Genomic DNA, 22043 nt, shown 5'->3' on the forward strand with positions numbered 1-22043 from the left:
TGAACATCAATGTGTTTCAATCGTATTCTGCAAATAGCTGGATGGATAAACTGGATGGATACATCGATCAGTGATGGGTTTATGTGCAGATAAGAAGAAAGTCTTGAATGGCTTCACAATTTTCCACATTGTATTCCACCTTCGTGCACTTTCCCATTTGCTTAATGTATCTATATCTCTCTAAAGCCTCTTGGTATCCTCTTCATAACTAATAGTGCAACTCAAATTTGTATCATTAACAAACTTGAATGCACTCCTTTGTCAAATTGTGAATAACAGCATAGATCCCTGTGACACCCTGATAGACTCTAGCTCACATTCTGAGATTTACTCAGAGATGCACGAGATACTGTAGATGCTGGAACATCTGGAGCCAGCCTGATGAAGGGTTCTAGCCCAAAACGTTGACCATTCTTTTTCACTGACTGATGCTGTTTGATATGCTCAACTTCTCCAGCAGATTGTCTTCATTGCTGAAGATGGCTTGTTTATTCCTCCTCTCTGCTAACCAATCCGCAGTCCATGTCAGAAAATTGCTCCCAATCCCACATGCTCTGACATTACTTAATACTACAGGTGAGGCAGCTCATTGAAAGTCCAATTCTATAACATCCACTAATACTCCTTTATCTGCTTTGCTAGGTACACATTCTGTTATCACTTCCTTAAGAAGAGGTTCTTGCTACTGATACTGGACTGTGGTTCCCCATTTCCTCACTCCCACTTCCCAGAAATAGTGGAGTTGCATTTATCATGTCGTCTGTGGGGACGATTCTAGAGTGAATGAAATTTTGAATGGTGAAAGCCAGAGCAGTAACCTTCCCCAAAGCCAGCTCTTAAAATCCTTGAGATGCAACTTGACTAGTCTTGTGGAATTGTTGGCTTTCAGTCCCATTAAGTTCACCAGTACCATTTCTCCACTCATGCCCTATTTCTTTCTTTCATCTTCTTGTTCATTCTGAATCTGTTCTTCTCCATTTTATCAGGGACCTTTTCTTGGTCTCCTTTTATGAACTCAGACATTTTTGCTCAATTTATCTGCTATGTTGTGACTCCTCAAATACAAGTACAGTAGATTGAAACATTTAGTCATCTCAAGGTATTTACAGAGAACCTGATAATGATAATAGGTGAAGTACAGCTGGAAGAAGTTGTCAGAAAGGTTCAAAGAAGTTTCACTAATTTCCTCAATCCAAATAAAATAACAAAGCATATTTAAGATCAAGGACCAAGACCTAAGAAGAAATTACATTTGCGACATTCAAATTAGATATGACCATCCACCCTTTCTAATTGAATTATGGGCTTGTTGAATCTTCACACAATTAATGCACAGTATGTTGATGTCAGACCATTTATCTTCTACCTTTTTTGAGCACTTTGAAAGCTGTAGGTGTCAGTGCCTCACATTTCAAAGATGCAGTAACTTATAACAATTGTTGATTCTAATCTTCCAATTTTAAAATAAATGCCTGCAGATTTTTAAATGTCTAATGTAATAAAAATAACCCAGAATCTCACAAAACTGTTTCTCTTACTTCATCTGTCCGGCAGATCATAATCTGGAACCCTTTCATCAAAAGTTCCTTTACAGTCTAACGAAAAATGCCAAACAAGAAAACTGTCCGTGTTCTGATGGACACTTTATTGCTTTTTGTTGTTTTGCCAGTGTGTTAGATTCAATATTGTACTCCATTGCTTTTCCAATACATGAGTGGCTGTGCAATGATCTATCAGTCAACTGGGTTCCACAATGTTCTGTCAATAAATTGTGGCAATGAATGCAGTTCCAAAATATTCTGTCAATGCATTAAGTATAACATTATGCTATCAATACCTCTAGCTGGATGATGCTTTGTCAATATATTGGATTTCTCAATGTACCACCAATATACTGAAATATTTTGCCAGGGTACTGTGCTTCACCTTGGACCTATGTTGCTCTTGTCACTCAGTATGACAATCAGCTGTCAGACTTTCTGAAAATATGTTTTACCTTTCGTGTTTTGTGAGGATTTCTCATTCGTGAGGATTTCTTGATGTCCACTTCTGTAGTATTTACACATCCTGGCTAAAATAAATGTGCATCATAATTTAAAATTAATACTTTAACTTTCTATATCTACATGTACCTGACATAATGTGCAGCAGAAAATTATACTTGAAAATCTTGACCTGCAGTCCATTAAAAAAGAAGAAAAACTTTATATTCATGATCTGAGACTTCAAATGTTATTAAAATAGTTGTCCAACTATGTAGTAAAAATGAAGCAAAGACTTGAAAATGACTTGAAGAGCATGGAACACCAAAGTACTTTGCAAGTCACAGTAAGGAACTGTACATCAATAAACTGCACGCTAGGAGTTTTTTTATGCAGCGTTTATACAATTCTTTTGTGTATTAGAGGTGACTTGGACCAAAGTAGATCATCAGCTAAAACTGCTACCATGATGTCAGGTTTTCCCAGAGAAAATCAGAAATACCCAATAGGCCCCCAATGGAAAACACCTGTTAATGAAAATTAAAAAAAAAGATAAAATGGACTTCAAACACTTCAAGACACTCTCATAATCTAGAAATTCTATTGTGCACCAGGATATACAATAGACATTCAACTGCAAAATTGGCTGCACACTTATTGAACCGATTTGTGAAGTCTGCAATTTTGCTTCCAATTTTAAAAACTAAATCACAGGCTGCCTAGATATGTGGTGACATCCGACAACATAACTTCCATGAAATTCACTCACGTGGGCATGGCAAGACAGAGGGTTTATTCATGCAGAAGGCAGCTTTCATAACACAGCAGTAGAGGTCAGGCAAGGAGTCAAGGTATGAAACAGAGGGTTCATGAGGGGAGGGGCATTCAGGGGAAAGAGAGGGAGAGGAAGGACAACGCTGGCCTGTGGGGGGTGGGGACTTTGGTGAGAATGGTGGTGAGTCTTCATATTATGATATTTAAAAGACAGCTGCACGTGGAGGTCTGCTGTTCGGGGCTTGGCACTTACTTCCAGTAGGTGCGTGTTAAGTTAAAGCTTATCCCCTTATTTGTCACTCAATCCCCACATCACCATTCCTTCACATGCTCCATCCTGTATCATGGCCCTGATAGTCAGGCAGATAAAGACCCAAAAGAACCATGTATTGGGAGCATTCCCTCTTCTAATCCTTGCACTCTCTGACCCCTATCTGACTACTGACCTGACCTTCTCACCAACCCGAACCCAAATAGGGGAAATGTCTCTTTGCACATTTTACATGTTGAGCCCACACTTTGGGCCTTGTGTGTTAAAGAATTTTGCAACACGTGTACAAATCATTCATTGGGTCATCTGGATCACCTATGAATATGCCTTTCTCACCCCGAAGTATTTTTTGGCCCAAATGGAAACTAGTATCTGATGTAGACCATAGAGCAATAGTCAAACAGAAGTCAGTCCATTTAACCTTGCACAATAATTTAAGGAGGCTGACTCTGTGATTGATCTGCACTCAGCTGATGACCACAGACAATTAAGATTTTGCTTCATGCAAACTTTATGAACATTGGGCTGATAATCATGAAAATCATCTTTTGCTACCATGTACTGTTTTTCAGATATGACCTTTTTAAAAATTTCCTGTCATATTTTTAACATGCTTCAAGCATACAAGGCAATAAAGGGCAACCTGGCACTGAAAATTCATGTTCTGCATTCACACTTGGACTTCTTCCCTGTTGATGTTGGTGCAGTCAGTGTCAAACATGGTGAAAAGTTTTACCAGGACATTGTGACCATGAAAGAGCGGTATCAGGGCAACCGGAATCTATCAGTTCTGGTGACTATTGTTGGACACTGACAGGAAAGGCATCAGATGCTGAGTACAAATGAAAATCAGTGGCAAAACATTTTTACGTCAGTTGAACTTTCGCGATGTCTCAGCATCATTAAGCAATTAAACATATGAAATTGAATAAAAGTCAATTTAATATTTCTCCAAATTCCTATGCTATATAGCAAATCCAAATTATCTTTGTGTTCAGCTTGAAGTTGTCTCTCATGATCCCCAATTTTTTTTTTCAGGAAGCAAATCTTTTGAAAAAAATTGTCCAATGTTATTTATTTCCAGTTTGCACACCTGCTCTGCCCACTCTACACCTTCAGGTGGCAGTGCGGCATTGAGGTCCAACACAATGGATTCCGCAGCTGTTTTAATGTGCCAATGAAACTGACGAGTTTCAAAAATTAGTTCATCTGTTGATCATATTAAGCATTCAGCATTAAATAATGAGCATGTTTTGTTTTGTGCAAGCTAATAAAGTCAAGGGAAAAAAAGAGAGTAATTTGCCATGAGGACAAAAATCTGAGCCATCTTGTGCTATATTGAGGGAATACTTGTGTTCTTAGAGGTACTGTCTTTCAAGTAAGATTTTAAGGGTGAGGTTCCATCTCCCACCTATGCTGGATGCTAGAGATCTTATGGTCGTATACTTTTAAGAGTGGGTGTTATAGCAGGTGTGCCATAGAATAGATTATTTATGCACAGGGGGGAGGAAGATTGGCAGATTTGAATGGTGGCATCAGCTGAAGCCTACTTGCCAGAAGGATTGTGATGCCTCCCAGATGCACATGGTTCCATTTGGCCCTCCATTTCGAGACCAATGAATACAGTCAAGAGGAGACTGGAACATAAAGGCCAATCCAGTTCAATTAAACTGTTCGTCTCTCTGCTGTTTTGGGGAGTTTGCTGGTATCAGAAATTGGGTGCCACATTTTCGATATTAAATCTGATCTCATTTCTAAAGTAAGACACTTGTGGATCTCCCGAAAGGGATGTGAAAGACCCTTTCTTCTATTCTTTTTTTTTTCACTCTTGAGTCTTGCGGAGAACTGGTGGGATCTCCAGTGTAATTCTTCTGGCTGGTAAAATTATGACTTCCATATTGGATACAAAACAAGGGACATCCTTCACTCACATCACCATGAGCCACCTTCATCTAAAAGTGTCCTCTTATGAAGTGGGCAACTAGCCTTGCCTAGGAAAGAAACCCAGGGCCTGACCTGTAGCAAAGGTAACTCACCTGATTGTGGAACCAGCAGGGTGCAAACCTCACACAAGAGGAATCATTTCCCCATCTTGCAACTATTCCCCTGCAGGAAAAGCTGCACATCACTGGCATCAACTTGGCTAATCAATGCTTCGGTTCAAAGGAGGCATTTAAATGGAGGAAAAGACAGAAGTCAACATCTCCCATTAACATGAAGTCTATTCCTCTCTCCACAGTTGCTCCCAGGCCTGCTGATTTTTTTTAAAATCAGGGTTTCTGCTTTTGTATTCATTGAAGTTCCTTTGCAAATGATTATGATGTGAAAAAAATCATGACCATAAGATATAGGAGAAGAAGTAGGCCATTCAGCCCATTGAATCTGTTCCACCATTCCATCATGAGCTGATGGATGCATGGCCTTTGATGTATCCAGAGGTCGGCCATTTTTGTGTGGCTTTTACCAACTTATTCATTCTCTGACTGTTGCCTCCACTTTCCTGCTGTGTTTTCAGGTTGGTTTATGGAGGTAGAAGACAGGCCTAGCCCAGACTATTTTATACTTCTTAATTTATTGATTTTTCAAAACACCAGCCCATTGGCAAAATGTGGTGGTGTCCATCAGCCAACTTCAAATGATTGCCTTTGGACAGAGAATGGCTCTTTGCTTCCTTGTGATGGGTTATGTGTCCTGTCCTACATCTAATGCTGTTGTGAAGTGAATATATTAGCGTGTCTATGTGATATGTAGAGTATGTATAATGTGTTATTCTGGTTGGCTAACAGCCTCTGAACAGCTGAATTTCCTAAAGTCTAAAGAGAACAGACAAAATAAAGGGATTTTTGTAATGGCATAAGCAATACATCCCTTCAAGTGCAATAATCTTGGGGGGGCGTGGCAAGATGGCATAGAGTCTAGACGTGTAATCTCGACCTTCTGGCCAGACTTTTATTTTTGTGTCATTATGATATCTTTTTTTTTAATTTTTTATTTTTCACACCATAAATCACAATAGCCATGATATACACTTTTTCTTTTTCACACATTTACAGTGACTTTTTCTCCCCACCCCCTCCCTCCTCCCAAGCCACCCCCCCACCCCCCCCCCCTCTCATCCATTTTAGGTATATAATCTAGGTTGCATTAATTCAGTCAGGCAATGTTGTCATTCAACAAAAATACACCAGAAATTCTACAGAGTCCATTCTTTTCTTTCCTTCTCCTTCCATCAACTTAGGTAATGTTTGTCCCCGGTAGGTTTTCGCTATTGTATTTAATGTAAGGCTCCCATACTTGTTCGAATATTTCAATATTATTTCTTAAACTATATGTTATTTTTTCTAATGGAATACATTTATTCATTTCTATATACCATTGCTGTATTTTCAAATTATCTTCCAATTTCCAGGTTGACATAATACATTTTTTTGCTACGGCTAGGGCTATCTTAACAAATCTTTTTTGTGCATCCTCCAAATCAATTCCAAATTCTTTGTTTTTTATGTTACTTAGGAGAAAGATCTCTGGATTCTTTGGTATATTGTTTTCTATTATTTTATTTAATATCTGATTGAGATCATCCCAAAATTTTTCTACTCTCTCACATGACCAGATTGCGTGAATTGTTGTTCCCATTTCTTTTTTACATCGAAAACATCTATCAGATACTGTTGGGTCCCATTTATTTAACTTTTGCGGTGTAATGTATAGTCTGTGTAACCAATTATATTGTATCATACGTAGCCTCGTATTTATTGTATTTCTCATCGTTCCAGAACATAATTTCTCCCATGTTTCCTTTTTTATCTTTATATTTAAATCTTGTTCCCATTTTTGTTTAGTTTTACCATTTGTTTCCTCATTCTCCTTTTCTTGCAGTTTAATATACATATTTGTTATAAATCTTTTGATTAACATTGTATCTGTAATCACATATTCCAGGTTACTTCCCTCTGGTAAACTCAGATTGCTTCCTAATTTATCCTTCAAGTAGGATCTCAGTTGGTAATATGCCAGCGCTGTATCTCCAGTTATATTGTACTTATCTCTCATTTGTTCAAAGGATAAGAATCTACTTCCTGAAAAACAATTTTCTATTCTTTTAATCCCTTTTTTTTCCCATTCTCTAAAGGAAAGGTTGTCTATTGTAAAAGGGAGTAGCTTATTTTGCGTCAATATTAGTTTTGGTAATTGATAATTTGTTTTATTTCTTTCTACATGGATCTTCTTCCAAATATTGAGGAGAAGTTCTATGTTGTACCAATTTTTCGTCCCATTTATATAATATGTGTTCAGGTATCTTTTCCCCTATTTTATCTAATTCTAATCTCGTCCAGTCTGGTTTTTCCCTTGTTTGATAAAAATCTGATAGGTATCTTAATTGTGCGGCTCTATAATAATTTTTAAAGTTTGGCAATTGTAAGCCTCCTTGTTTATACCATTCTGTCAATTTATCTAGTGCTATCCTCGGTTTCCCCCCTCTCCATAAAAATTTCCTTATTATTTTCTTTAACTCTTTGAAGAATTTTTCTGTCAGTTGTAATTTAGACCAAACTGGATTTATCAAAAAAAGACGCACAACAGACAATATTTGTAATTAACTTAATTCATGCAGTAGAAGGAAATAAAGCACCTACAGTAGCAGTTGCTTTAGACGCAGAGAAGGCCTTCGACAGAGTAGAATGGAATTATTTGTTCAAAGTATTGCAAAAATTCAGTTTACCGGAGAAGTATATTAATTGGATTAAAGCATTATATAAGGGACCATTAGCGAAAGTGACAGTAAATGGACATGTATCAAAGCAATTTAACTTAAGCAGGTCAACGCGGCAGGGATGGCCACTATCACCTTTATTGTTTGCGCTAGCTATAGAACCACTAGCAGAATTGATAAGAATAGATAATAATATAAAAGGAATAAAAATAAAAGACAGGGAATATAAAATCAGTCTATTTGCGGATGATGTTATAGTGTACTTAACAGAACCAGAACTATCAATAAAAGAATTATATAAGAAATTGAAGGAATATGGAGAAGTGTCGGGTTACAAGATAAACGTAAATAAAAGTGAAGCAATGCCTATGAATAATGCAGATTTCTCAAAATTTAAGAAGGAATCTCCACTCAGATGGCAAATGCAGGCAATAAGATACCTAGGTGTACAAATAAACAAAAATCTAGGCCAATTATATAAACTCAATTATAATCCACTAATGAAAAAATTACAGGACGATTTAGAGCATTGGAAAGATCTACCACTAACACTGATAGGAAGGATAAACTGTATTAAAATGAACATTTTTCCAAGGATATTATACTTATTTCATTATGATATCTTGTTGTTATTCTTTGTTTGGCTGGGGAGGGAGAGATTTGCTCTATGCTCTATTAGTCATCAGCCTTTGATGGGTGATCCACACCCAAGTTTGGTTTAGGGATTACTACCTTTTGGTAGTTTTTTTTGGGGGGGGGGTTTACTTTATCTTTTTTTTTCTATTTTTTTTCATTTTCATTTTATTTAGTCTTTAATTTGTGGTTTCTTTTTCTCCTATTGGAGGGCCCATTTATGTTGATTTGAGTTTTTATATATCGATATTATTAGTTCTTAGTAATATTAGTGGATATGTCAAAGTTGAGGTTTGCTACTTTTAATGTTCGAGGTTTAAGCAGTCCAATTAAGCGTAAATACATTTTAGCGTATATTAAGAAAATGAAAATTGATGTCGCTTTTTTACAAGAAACACATCTGAATGTCAAGGAAAGTATGCAATTGAAGAATTGGGTAGTTTGCAACCTCTGAAAGGTCTGGGATTAGATAAATTTCAACTTACTTTTGTATATTTAGCATTACCTGTAGCAAAAAAATGTATTGCTAGTATGTGGAAAGATACGAATATGATTGATATTAATAGATGGCATAATGAGATATTGTTTAATAATGGAAAAATCACATATTTTTCACGTGATAACTATAGTTTTTTTATTAATAAGTGGTTGTTATATTCAGAATATTTAAATTTTGATTTCCATTGATTAGATCTTAATATGTATGCTTAATTTTTCTTTAAATTTTTTTTCTCTTTATGGCTCTCCTTAGGAGAGTTGGCTGAAAGGGCGGGGGGAGGGGTTTTCCTGTTTTTTCTCTTTTTCTTTTTTTCTTTCTTTTTTCTTATATATATATATATATATATATATAAAATATATCATTTATGATTAGTTTATTGTTATATATGTTATCTGTATTTTGAACGAATAAATAAAGTTTTTAAAAAATGCAATAATCTTTCTCATGCTGAGCATGCTATATCACATGCTTTATTTGTGGATGGTACAAATGTCAGAATTTGCAGGTGGTTTGAAGTAAAGATGGACAGTGGCCCACATCTTGTGGCATTCTCCTTCATGACCTTCTCCGATGGCCTAGATAATTTTCGAGTCCCTGAATTATGTGCTCACTCCTTCATTGATTGTCCATTCTTCCTGCCTGACCTGCTGAGAAATTCAAACATTGTTTCTTATTATTTTCAGATTTTCAGCGCTCGGAAAGACCACCTACATTTTTAATCAGAACTCCAATGCTTTATCTGTGCAGTCAGATAAAGGCAGGATATAAACAGGAGGAAGGCACCACAAATGCCTCTGGTCCAGCTGCTACTCCTTAATGCAAAAATAGCGGATTACTGGTTAGTAAATGCTCCAGAGTAATAATGCCATTAGTGCAAGTGATTTTATTTAATTTAGGGAATTAGTGTGCAATAGTGGGATATGATGAAGAGTTTTCCTTGTAGTTTCAGGAATTCATCCAATTTAACAACTCTATTTGAAACTGTGAATCCAATATTTAAATCTGCCATTAAAAAAAAATTGTGTCTACCTTTTGTATCTCAGCTTTGCTGATAACCTGAATATATTGAAATTGCTAAGAAAATTATTGTATTATGTCATGAAATAAATATTCTTGATTTGCTCATTGATTTGCAATTTTCCCATGGTGGATTAATATCAATTATTTATAATAATTAAGAACAGCCTCAGTGGTTGGGATTAACAATGATTGGGCTTGAGATTTGAATATATCAGTTTAAGGTGAGGACTGCTATACCACTCTCAATTTGATTAATTAGTCCTCACATTGTGCACGACATTGTTTGTTACAATTTAAGATGGTACACGTGCCCAAAGTTCAATGACCTCGCTTTTACTCTGGTATAGATCCACTATGTGATAAGAGTAAAATCTTTAAAGCTTCAATGTCATGTTTTGGGAGTGCCCTAATTTAGAAAAAAATTTGGAAAAAATATTTTCCAACATTTATCAGTGATTCTTAAGATCAAATTAGAATCATGCCCTTGAATTGCTTTATTTGGTTTTTATCAAGAAGACAACATATCCTTGACTTCAATCCAAAAGAGAATCACTGATAGCTAGATGAACTATTCTGATAAAATGGAAAGGTAACTCTTGACTCACTCATATTCAATGGTTACATGATGTCATATCTTCCTTAAGTTTGGGGGAAAAAAATTAGATAGAACATCAAAGATGCAAAGTTTGAATTTGATACGATGTGGGGCCTGATCACAGATTATTATCACAACTTGATTGAAGGTATACGGATGCTCCAGAGATTCCCTGTCTGGTATCTGAAAGTCATTATTTGATTTATATCTATATAATTTATGCAAGTTAACCTTGCTTTGAAGGAGAGATTGGATTATTAGAGTTTTTTTTTCATTCTTTTTATTAGTGGAGATAAACTAGGTAAAGATGGGTTTCATTGTGGCTCATTAATATTGATCACATCACAGAATAACATGAAAATACCTGAGAAGCATTAAAAAAATTAATAAAAGGGAATCTTAATCATATCTTATCTATTTTCTATTCAACATTAATTTTGCCTATATTTTGAGAAATAGATTAACTGTTAACTCAATATAATCAGAGAATTTGATGTTTTGAATGGGATAATTTAAGTAAATAATTATGGTTATACTTTTGATTTACAATGTTCAGGTGATATGTATATGATATAATTTGATTTATGTTATCAATTAGAAGACCATGAATAAAGGGGTTTTCTATTAAACCCAATAAAATTACTTAAAAAAAAGACAATTCACGAACAGATTTTCATTTCTAATTAACTCCATTTCTGTGAAAGGTACTGAGATACACAACAGGTTTAATTTTCACTTATTTTCTAAACATCTTTGGACGTACATAATGTTAACTGTGTTCCTAACCATGATAATAAAACTTACTGGGATTTGAACCAGCAGATTAATGATGGCAAGCCTTAATTTAAAGAGGCAATTCCTTGTTGTTTTATCTCCAAACATGTTGCTCGGGAATGAATTGTATAAATTGCTCATTATTCATGATGACATTATAAACCGTGATCTTACTTCGTCTCAATGGACGCCACATCTATTGGAGCAAGAAAAGATTGCAGGAGACGTAAATTTGAAACACATACAGCAAATGCCGGGAGCACTCAACGTCATCAGCAGGGAGAGAAACAGAGTTGACATTTCAGGTCAATGATCCTTCAACTGAATCGGAAAAATGAGAAGACAAGCTGATTTGAAATTGCAGGCACCAGGGTTGGAGATGGTAGAAAGAACAGAAATAATGTCTGTGATAGAGTACAAACTAAAGTTGTCAAGGTAGCAATTACTGTAAAAGCTGGCAGTTGGAGATAGAAAAGAAAAAATGAAACAATTTGAAACGGAAAAGTACAACCGCAACTGTGGAGAGGAAGAGGGGGTTTCCGGAAATTGTTAAGTTCAATACTAAACCCCAATGACTGTAACATATCCAGATGCAAATGAGATGCTGAGACTTAAGTTTATAGTGGGTGCTTGAGGCAATACAGGAGTCCAAAGGCAGAGAGGTCACAATGAGAGTGGACCAGAGAATTAAAGTGATGGGTGACTGGAAGCTCAGAATCACTGCCGTGGTCTAAAAGGAAGGTTTATTGCAAGTGGTCATTGGCTCTATGTTTGGTTTCTCTAATGTAGTTGAACCAACATTGTGAGCATTAGATACAATACACTAAACTGGAAGAAGTTTAAGTGCATTGATACCACACTCAGAAAGATCATTTGCATCTCTGGATGGAGGGAATGAAAGAGGTAAAAGATGTACATCTGAAGTTGAATGGGAAACTGTGAGAAGGGGTGTAGCCAGCAGACATTAAGCATGGATCCGGAAATTGAAAAGAAAATGGCCCATTCAGAATGCTGAAAAGAGAAGAGAGGGCAAAGGACGACAAGCAGTGAAATTCTGTTGAAAGTGCAGGAAATTATGAAAGATGGATTGTTGAATGTGAAGGCCAGAGAGGTGGGTGAAAGGGGGAATTAAGAACCTTTGGCTATACTTTAAAACTTGTAGAACTGGTTATTATCCCTATTTCCAAGTCCACATTATTCAGTCCTCTCATGGGCAGATAAATTGCAGGAACTTTATAACCAAACTGCTTCTGTTTAATAGATATGCTTCTCAGAAACATTCTATATTGCTCCAAGAAAAGGAACAATTTACTGGCTATAAATTATTGTTATCATTCAGCTTTCACTTTGGGTAATCTGTTCAGAAAGCAGAATGATGTAAAACTATGAAAGGGATTTTTATTTAAAGGAGAACGTGTACTTTAAGTCATGTTTTGACAATGTGCTGGAAAAGATCATAAGCTCAACTAAAAGATTTCATGCTGAAATATTTATCCCTAGTTTTAATTTTTATGCTCTTGGAACAACAAAAATAATTATTCCTGTTTCTACAATCAATTTCTGTGGTTCTATTTACAGTGAGTTTATAATGTACATTGGATGCTATGAAGCTATATTTAAATAAAAATAAATTATGCTGATAACACTGGACAGTGAAGATTTTGTTTCCTGAACATTTTATTGGTCGTGGGCTGCTGATCGTGAAAATCACCTTAATATTTTTTTCAATCACTTACTCTTTTTTTAGACACAACCCATTTTTGTGATTTCCTGTCACATTTTAAGTCGACGAGTATATTGCCCACAAAGAAAGCTGTTTTGGTCAGTCCAACCATGCCTGGGCATGCACTCAGTGCAGCTGCTATGCAAATGTTGCCTTAGGTCTAGGTATGCTTCATTAGGATAGAGGCAGATAGGCTATAAAAACAGCTCACTTCTACAGATGCTGTGCATTGATATATAGATCAAACACATGTTGGTGCACATGTTCTTCAGACAATAGTACAGTGAGTGCACTTAACTATAGCATTTATTGTCTTCAGGAAGATTCAAGACAGTAGAATATCTTGTAAAAGTTGCAACAGCTGCGATATGTTCAGTTACATTTGTGCCCAGTATCTGCTTAATGCTAATTCAATAAAAGTGAATGTAATATTTCTCCAACTTCTTATGTGGTACAGCAAATCTGATATTATCTTTGTGTTCAGCTTGAAGTTGTCTATCATAATCCCCAATTTTATTTTCAGGATGCAAACCTTTTGAAAAAAATTGTTGCCCGATATAATTAAAGTAATATAAATGATCAATACCTGGGATTCAGCATCTAGATTACAAAGAACGATTGAGCAAATTAGACCTTTATTCTTTGGAGCAGAGAAGGTTGAGAAGGGATTTGATAGAGGAATTTAAGATTATGAGGGAGATAGATAGAGTTGATGTGGATAGGCTTTTTCCATTGAGAATAGGAGAGATTTAAACAAGAGGTCATGAGTTAAGAATTAAGGGGCAAAAATTTAGAACAAACATAAAGGGGAAGTTCTTTACTCAGAGAGTGTTGCCTGTGTGGAATGAGCTTCCGGGAGAAGTACTAGCAGTAGGGTCAATTTTGTCATTTAAGGAAAAATTGGATAGGTATATGGATGGGAGGGGAATGGAGGATTATGGGCAGGGTGCAGGTAGGCGGGACTAGAGGTGAGTACTTAGTTTGGTGCGGACTAGAAGGGCCAAAATTGCCCATTTCCGTGCTGTAATTGTTATATGGTTATTACAACCCAGGTATATTATTTACATGGAAGAAGTTAGAGACATAAGAGACTATAGATTCTGGAAATGAACAGCATTTATGAAGGGAAATGAATTGCAGATGTTTTGAGTCTAGTCCCTGCAACAGCATTGCAAATTTATAATATCCATGGCATACACTGTTCTTAGCCCATACAAACTTCTAATTGACACAACCAACAAAACTTGGGAGAAGTCTCCATTCCATTATTTTGGTACAATTATTTAGAATTCAAATAACTGGCAGCTTCAAGCAATCAGCAAAACAATCGGCGAAAATAAATAGGTTAAAAAACCCCCCAAAATTTATAATTAGCACACCTCACCAATCACATCACCAATTCACCAATCACACAACACGCAGTCTCGAGCAACTATAAAAGTCACTTATTCAGCATCGACCAATCGCCATACGTGCTGGATACCAGGGGCTTTACCCTACAATTCAATTTGCTCCATAGAATTCCTCAACAGATGCTCCAGCAGCTTGTTTCTTTCGATCCAGATTCCAGCATCTGCAGGTTCCTAGGTTCCCCTTTGTTTAGGGCTCTGCTTTACTGTTCAAGGCTATGACTGTTCTAGGTCCAGTAATATAGCTATTGTACTAAATGTTCAGTTTCTTTTGTATTATATATATGTGTGGAAGGACATGATTCAATGCAACTTACTGTCCCATCCATTCACTGAACTCCTAACATTCAACATTTTACACATCAATTCAATTGTATTGTGGGGAAGTTGCATATTTTAAACAATCAAATTTCCAGCCCAGAATCTGCATGGAATAAGTGAGCACCTCCAGATCTTCCTGTTGATTCGTGCTGTGGTTTGATGTGCTAGATGAAATGACTGCTATTGTAACCCAATCATTTTGATCAAACTTAATCACCATTTTCTCATTTTATTTTCATAGGATCTGTGAAAGTGGTCTAAAAATCTAAAGTCAAACAACCAAAGACACTTCACATAATAACAAATGAGCAAAGTGACCTTCAAGGTATTTTGAAAGGCTTGTGAATCACCAATGTACAATGAAACACTGATATTGTTAGTCATTTTAATGCCTCATTGACCAATACATATATTTATGCGTATTTAAGATGGTAATATAATCATGGGCAATAGGCACACATCAGAGAGTACACATTTCATCTGTAAAGCTACATTCTTGAAAATTATCCATCTCAAAGCAAGTTTTTCTTTCCCTCAGCAACTGCACCAAATGTCAAAAGTCTTAACAACTTGTCCCCCACTCAGGTTTATATCTGGACTTTACTTACCACAGGTCTATGTACATCCCAGAATGCTCTTTCTTGACTGTCAAGAATTTTTCTTTCAATTTTATCTCTTTTCTTATCGACCCTGTAAAAATTTACAGCAATTATACTTGTATCTACTTAATGATTGAATGACTTGTTTAAATGTAGGGAGTGGTTGAAAAGTAGAACTTACTGCTAGGGGAGGTGCTAGAATCAAACACAATCACTGCATTCAGGAGATACTTAGATGGGAATAAGGTGGAGAAAGACATGAACCCGATGCGGACAAATGGGATTAGTGTAGTTGGGCATAAGGTTTAGCCTCAACATAGTGGAGGAAGGGTCCATTTCAATGCTGTACAACTCTACAAGTCTATAACCTTTTATATTTAGTGCTCCTTGCTTAAATCAACAATTTGAATTGGAAGAATGGGCATTAGGTTGGATTTCATGCATCAATTTTCAGCTACCTTTTTTAATGTAGGTACTGTAGTAAAGATGTTTAGGAAGATATGGTAATTTCTCAGTGCAGATGTACATTAGATCAAAGACTAACACCTCAAGGTGAATAAGAATTAATGCAGATTAGGATGGTGCGGGTCCATATTTATGCTTGGACTTAAAGATCTGGAAGTGTTTTGATGCACACAACTTAAAAGAATGTAAGAGTAATGGCATCCAGGAGTTTGCCTGGGAATAGGCACATAATACAGGAATCTAGATTTTCTGTTGCATAAAGATTGGAGACATAGAAATAACAGGAAAGAAAAAAAAATTTTTTGGAAGAGCAAAGATTCAGATGTGGTTTTCTGTAATGGCAGGTCACATTCCAGATGTGAAGGCAGGCAGTATCAGTGATGTGGAGCTGAGATCCTTCCTTGGTTCAGATCAATAGGGAGCCAATAGGACATCAGTAGAACATTGTCACTGCAGACAAACAAGTTTTAGAAGACAAAGCCAGATACAGTGGTACAGCAAGTAGAGCCACTGCCTCACAACACCAGGCTCAATCCTGACTGTGGTTATGGTCTGTGTGAAGTATTCACATCTTCTAGGTTGTGGTATAGATGTATTTTGTTCTCTTTTTTATTTTAGGTTACTTTGGGTTTTTCTTAAATTCCCCTAAGGGTTTATGATTTTACCGATAATTGTTTTTTTGTGTTCGTTTAATTTATATAATCTTCTTCTTATGGTATTAAGGTATGGGAGGGAGGGGAGAAGGGCAGGGGCAAAAAAAAAGACTGAATGTTATATACCATGAGAGAGATTGTATTGGTTGTTTGAGTCATTGAAAATCAGAAATTAAAATATAAAATAAAATTATGACTGCATGGGTTTACTCAGGGTATTCTGGTTTTCTACCACACCCTAAAGATGTGTGGTTTTGGTAGATTAATTGCCCATTATAAGTTGTCGCTAGTGTGTAGACAAGTGGGATAATTGGGGGGGAGGGTGAGATGAAATTGTAAACACTGCTGGGAGAATAAAAATGGGATTATGAAGGATTAATGGTTAGTCTTGACTCGATGGGCTGAAAAGTCTGTTTCTATGTTTTACCTCTCTACGACAAATTTAGCTCATTATATCTGAGTTGATGATAAATATTTCAGTCGATAATGTGAGAAGAAATTGTTTCTTACTTACTTTGCTTGGGCTTCTGCTTGCATGAAGATAAATTCCCATTTTCGAGCAAATGCTCTTTGTAGACGGGCCAAACACTCCTAAAATTTAAACAGCCCCATTACACATTTGATCAATGAGCCAACCCCCACGAGCATTAAAGTACAGGGGTGTCAGTCGATTTGGAAAAAGGCAAGGGTGATGTCATGACTTCCAGAAAAAAAGGATTTTACTTTACAGCAGGAATCCATTTATTCAGCAAAATCTACTTCAGCTGAATCTCAGATGAGAAACTCATAAATGACACTGTACTGATATCAGTAGAATAATTTCATCACCAGAGCCCAATGGAGGGCTGTTACATTAAAAAAAATGAACTTCTTCTTCTTTGGCTTGGCTTCGCGGACGAAGATTTATGGAGGGGTAATGTCCAAGTCTGCTGCAGGCTCGTTGGTGGCTGACAAGTCCGATGCGGGACAGGCAGGCACGGTTGCAGGGGAAAATTGGTGGGTTGGGGTCGGGTGTTGGGTTCTTCCTCCTTTGTCTTTTGTCAGTGAGGGGGGGCTCTGCGGTCTTCTTCGAAGGAGGTTGTTGCCCGCCGAACTGTGAGGCGCCAAGATGCACGGTTTGAGGCGAGATCATCCTCAGTAAACTCCAATTACAATCTGACAAACCCTTATTCTGAACCAATGCTTGAAGTTAATAAAAATGTCTGGTTTGGTGCTCTAATACAGTGATAGAATTTTGATAATAGCATACATTTTTTTAAGGCAACACACCCAGACGTATAATTCTCAAACAAGATTGAAAGGGGTTTTCACCAATCATTCTAGCAGAATTTTCAATCTCACTCAGGAATTGCATTACACCTCAGGGAACATACATTTACATTCATAGGCTAAACCAGTCACTTGATCAGAGGCAGAGTGAAAAGAGGGGGAACGGGGAGTGGTCTAGCAGAAACTGGAAAAGTTGATGTTAATGCCATCCCGTGGGAGAGTGCACAGATGGAATATTAGACGTTGACCCTCCAATTTATGTGTGGCCCTGAAATGGGTTTACAAAACAGCTTCTCCCACTCTGCCATGAAATTTCCAAACAGACAATGAACCTATGGACACTACCTCACTTTTTTTTCTCTTTTTGCACTAATTATTTATTTTTAAATATAGTATCCATGGAAATGTGATTTATAGCAATATTGCACCTGTAATTCACAATATTGCTGCTGAATCACAACAAATTTCATGACGTTTCTGACAATAAACCTGATTTTGATTTGGATTGCAGAGCTCCAGATTTCCATATCTCCACACTGCAGAGTGGAAGTAGAGAAGAGGCTGGAGGACGAATCGCAATGTGCCTGATATTTCAATTTACCATTGGACTCAGCAGTGGGTCTTGGATAGTTTCTAACTGGATTGGGGTGAGGGTCTGGATAAACTGCACATCTCATCTAATTTTTAATCCAACCAGTTCTAATGCTAATCCGATTGGTGTCACCAACTTTCACCGAAGAGACTAGTGAAGCAAAGTGGTTTGGGTTTCCTGCATCCTGTAATTAAATACTAAGAGATTGAGATATTCTTAAATATATTTTTCATTATTTCATTATAGGGTGGCACAATTTGGCGTGCCGTTAGTGCAATACCCTTACAGTGCAAGTGATCAAGACGGGGTTTGAATCCCGTGCTGTCTGTAAGGAGCTTGTATTTTCTCCCCACATCTGCATGAGTTTTCCCTGGGGTCTCCAGTTTGCTCCCACCATTCAAAATGCATGGGCGAGTAGGTTAATTGTGTTGAAAGTCTAAATTTAAATAAAAAAGTGTAATAATTATATATATATATATATATATATATACACACACACATATATGTACTTCAACTGATTGTAGAACCACTCAGCACAGTAGAAACCCTTCGGTCCTCAATGCTGTACCAACCCATAAATTCCTTTAAACAAGTACCAAAGCCTCCCGACCCATAACCCTCTATTTTTTCTTCAATCCATGTGCTGTCTAAGAGTCTCTTAAATGCCCCTAGTGTTTCTGCTTCCACCACCATCCCTGCCAAGGCATTCCAGGCACCCACAATTCTCTGCGTAAAACAACTTACTGCTGATATCTCCCCTAAACTTACCTCCCTTCCAGAGTTCATGCTAAGGGGGTGCATCCGTGGGCATTACTCTCCCAGGCAAGGTGCTGTGCCTCCCCCCCATATGGTTGCGGCCGTTGCTCACCGTCAAACCCACCTCCTACCTCTTCTGGCGTCACTATTGTGTGCCAAGCATCGCTAATGTCTAGCTCGACGCATGTGAGTGACTCTCCACCCACTCCAGGCCGCATAACTAGTGTGCATCAAGAGTCACTAGTGGCTAATGATGCATGATGCCATAAAAGGAGTACTCTTGACACCTAAATCGAAGGAGGAGATGATGGTAACAGTCCACCTACCCACTGACTGAATTTTTGAGTGTTGCATCATGCCCCCCCAACATACTAATGGCCCCCACTAATATTCATTCTGGCACTGATGGAGCTCCCTTCACTTTGTACACATATCCTCTGGTGTTTGCTATTCTTGCCCTGGGAAACATGCACTGGCTGTTTTCCCTATCTATGCCTCTCATAATCTTTTAGACCTCTATCAAGTCTCCTCTCATCCTTCTGCACTCTGAAGGGTAAAGTTCCAGCTCTGATAACCTTGCCTCATAAGACTTATTTTTCAATCCAGACAACATGCTGGTAAATCTCCTCTGCATCCTCTCTATAGTTTCCACATCCTTCCCCTAATGATGTGACCAGAACTGAACACATTAAGTGTGGTTTCTGCAGAAATTTGTAGAGTTGCAGCATGACCTCTTGAACTCAATCCCCTTGTTAATGAAGCCCTGCATCCGACGGGCTTCTTAACTATCCTATCAATCTGTGCGACAACCTTGAGGGATGTATAGATTTGGACTACACTGTCCTTATGTTCATCCACACTGTTAAGTAACCGACCATTAACCCTGTACTTAGTCTTCTGGTTTGTCCTTCCAAAATGCATCACGTCACACTTATCCAGATTGAAATCCATCTGTCACTTCTCCGCCCAACTCTACATCTTGTCTAAAGTTTCTGGCATCCTTCAACTTCATCCACAACTCCATCCTTCCGCCTCTTCATAAAGGTAATTTATAAAAATCACAAAGAGCAGGTGTCCTAGAACAGATCTTTGAGGCACTCAACTAGTCACTGACCTCCAGGCATGGTACTTTCCTTCCACGACTACACTCTGCTTTCTACCTGCAAACTAATTTTTTATCCACACAGCCAAGGTTCCATGGATCCCATGCCTCTTGACTTTCTAGATGAGTCTCTCATGAGGAATCTTGACAAATGCCTTGCTAAAATCCATAGAAACTACATCTAACACCCCATCCTCATCAATGACTTTTGTTACTTCCCCAATAAACTCAATTAGGCTTGTGAGGCAGGATCTTCCCTTCACAAAGCCATGCTGACTATCCTTGTATAGACTGTACTTCTCCAAATGCTCATAGATGCTATCCTTAACAATCCTCTCCCATAATTTGCATACCACTGATGTAAGACTCACCAGTCTACCTATTAACCTTTCTACCTATTAACTTTTCTAAACAAGGGGACTACATTTACATACTCCAATCCTTTGCCACCTCCCCTGTGGCCAAAGAGGACTCAAAGATCATACCCACTGTTCCAGATGTCTCTTCCTTCACTTCCCACAGCAACCTGGGGTATATCACTTTCGGCCACAGAGACTTATCAATGTTGATGTTTTCAAGAAGATCCAACACTTCCTCATCCTCAATCTTCACATTGTTCAGCACTCAACCTCAACCTGGTCCTTTTCTTTTGTGAATACTGGAGCAAAGTATTCATTTAGGACCTTCCCAACCTTCTCCACCTCCAGGCACTTGTTGCCTGCTTAATCCTTTTGCAACCCAACATTAATTTTCATCATCCTTCTGTTCATCACAAACACATAGAACACCTTGTGGTTCTCCTTAATCCTACGTGCCAAGACCGCCTCGTGCCTCCTTTGAGCTCTCCTAAGTCCTTTCTTAAGTTCCTTCCTGGCTACCATAGATTTTTCATGAGCTCTTACTGTTTCCTACTTCCTATATCTAATATATGGTTCCTTCTTCCCAGTGACCAGATGACTCACCTGCTTCATCAACCATGGTTTGTAGAGCTCGTCGAAAGAATCAAAGACTTGTTGATCCAAACCAAGGCTTTTATTAGCAAAAGACAGGAGCTCTTCACAGGTGGCCGACCAGTCCGGAATGATCCAACCTGGCTAGGCACACAACCCTTTAAGGCCCAGACAGTAGGCGTGGCTTAGCTTTCAGCCAATCGCTGTAAGCACAGTCTAGATACTGTAACTATATACACTATATACATTGGTGATAGATCTGTACTATCACATTCTCCCCTTCTTAGAGAACTGACCCTGGAAAAAAAAACAAAAAAAAATGAGGGAGAGAATGAAAGGAAGGGGTAGGTTAAGGACTGTAGCGGTCAGGGGGTCTGACCATCTGGCGTGACTGCCATGGTGCCGGGATTGGGGTCGCTGGAGTGGTGTGGCCAGCGGGCTCGTCGGGTGCGACCGCTCCTTCGCTCAATTCCCCAGTCGTGTTGTTGACAGGGTGGCCCGGGTCGTTGGGGAGCTATTGGTCCTTCTGTGGCAGCACGGGGCCTGGGGAATAAAGAGTTGAGGAAGGTTGGATTGGGGGGTTTGCTGGGTCTACCGCGTCCTGAGCTAGGTCCCGCACCGAAACAGTGTCCTACCGCCCATCTGGGAACTCAACGTAGGTGTAATGCGGGTTCGCATGGAGTAGAGTCACTCGGTCGACCAAGGGGTCGTTCTTTGAGTGCCGGACATGGCGTTGCAAAAGGACAGGGCCAGGGACGGTGAGCCATGCCGGTACAGTGGTTCCTGATTCGGATTTCCTCGGGAAAAGGAACATCCTTTCGTGGGGGGTGGCATTTGTTGCGGTACATAGGAGGGAGCGGATGGAGTGTGAGGCACTAGTGAGAACCTCCTGCCAGTGAGAGGTGGGGAGACCTTTAGACCAGAGAGCCAGTGTAACCGCTC

The 22043-nt window shown here is 38.2% G+C and overlaps 1 protein-coding gene and 1 long non-coding RNA gene across 3 annotated transcripts in view; one reads left to right on the plus strand and one right to left on the minus strand.

The window, feature by feature from the left end:
- Nucleotides 1-22043, minus strand: part of LOC138760421 (regulator of G-protein signaling 7) — a 374385-nt gene that overhangs the window by 27385 nt on the left and 324957 nt on the right. For both annotated transcript variants that reach the window (XM_069930998.1, XM_069930997.1), the window contains exons 7-9: nt 16947-17023; nt 15324-15405; nt 1997-2071 (exon numbers count right to left, since the gene is read on the minus strand). In XM_069930998.1, the coding sequence (XP_069787099.1) occupies nt 1997-2071; nt 15324-15405; nt 16947-17023 (234 nt within the window). The remainder of the gene's footprint in view (nt 1-1996; nt 2072-15323; nt 15406-16946; nt 17024-22043) is intronic.
- Nucleotides 1-22043, plus strand: part of LOC138760422 (uncharacterized) — a 31621-nt gene that overhangs the window by 3210 nt on the left and 6368 nt on the right. Inside the window, exons 3-5 of the long non-coding RNA XR_011355594.1 lie at nt 9557-9711; nt 14957-15040; nt 18213-18348. This is a non-coding gene — a long non-coding RNA (uncharacterized lncRNA). The remainder of the gene's footprint in view (nt 1-9556; nt 9712-14956; nt 15041-18212; nt 18349-22043) is intronic.

The sequence above is a fragment of the Narcine bancroftii genome, chromosome 4, assembly GCF_036971445.1.
Source record: "Narcine bancroftii isolate sNarBan1 chromosome 4, sNarBan1.hap1, whole genome shotgun sequence".
NCBI lineage: Eukaryota > Metazoa > Chordata > Chondrichthyes > Torpediniformes > Narcinidae > Narcine > Narcine bancroftii.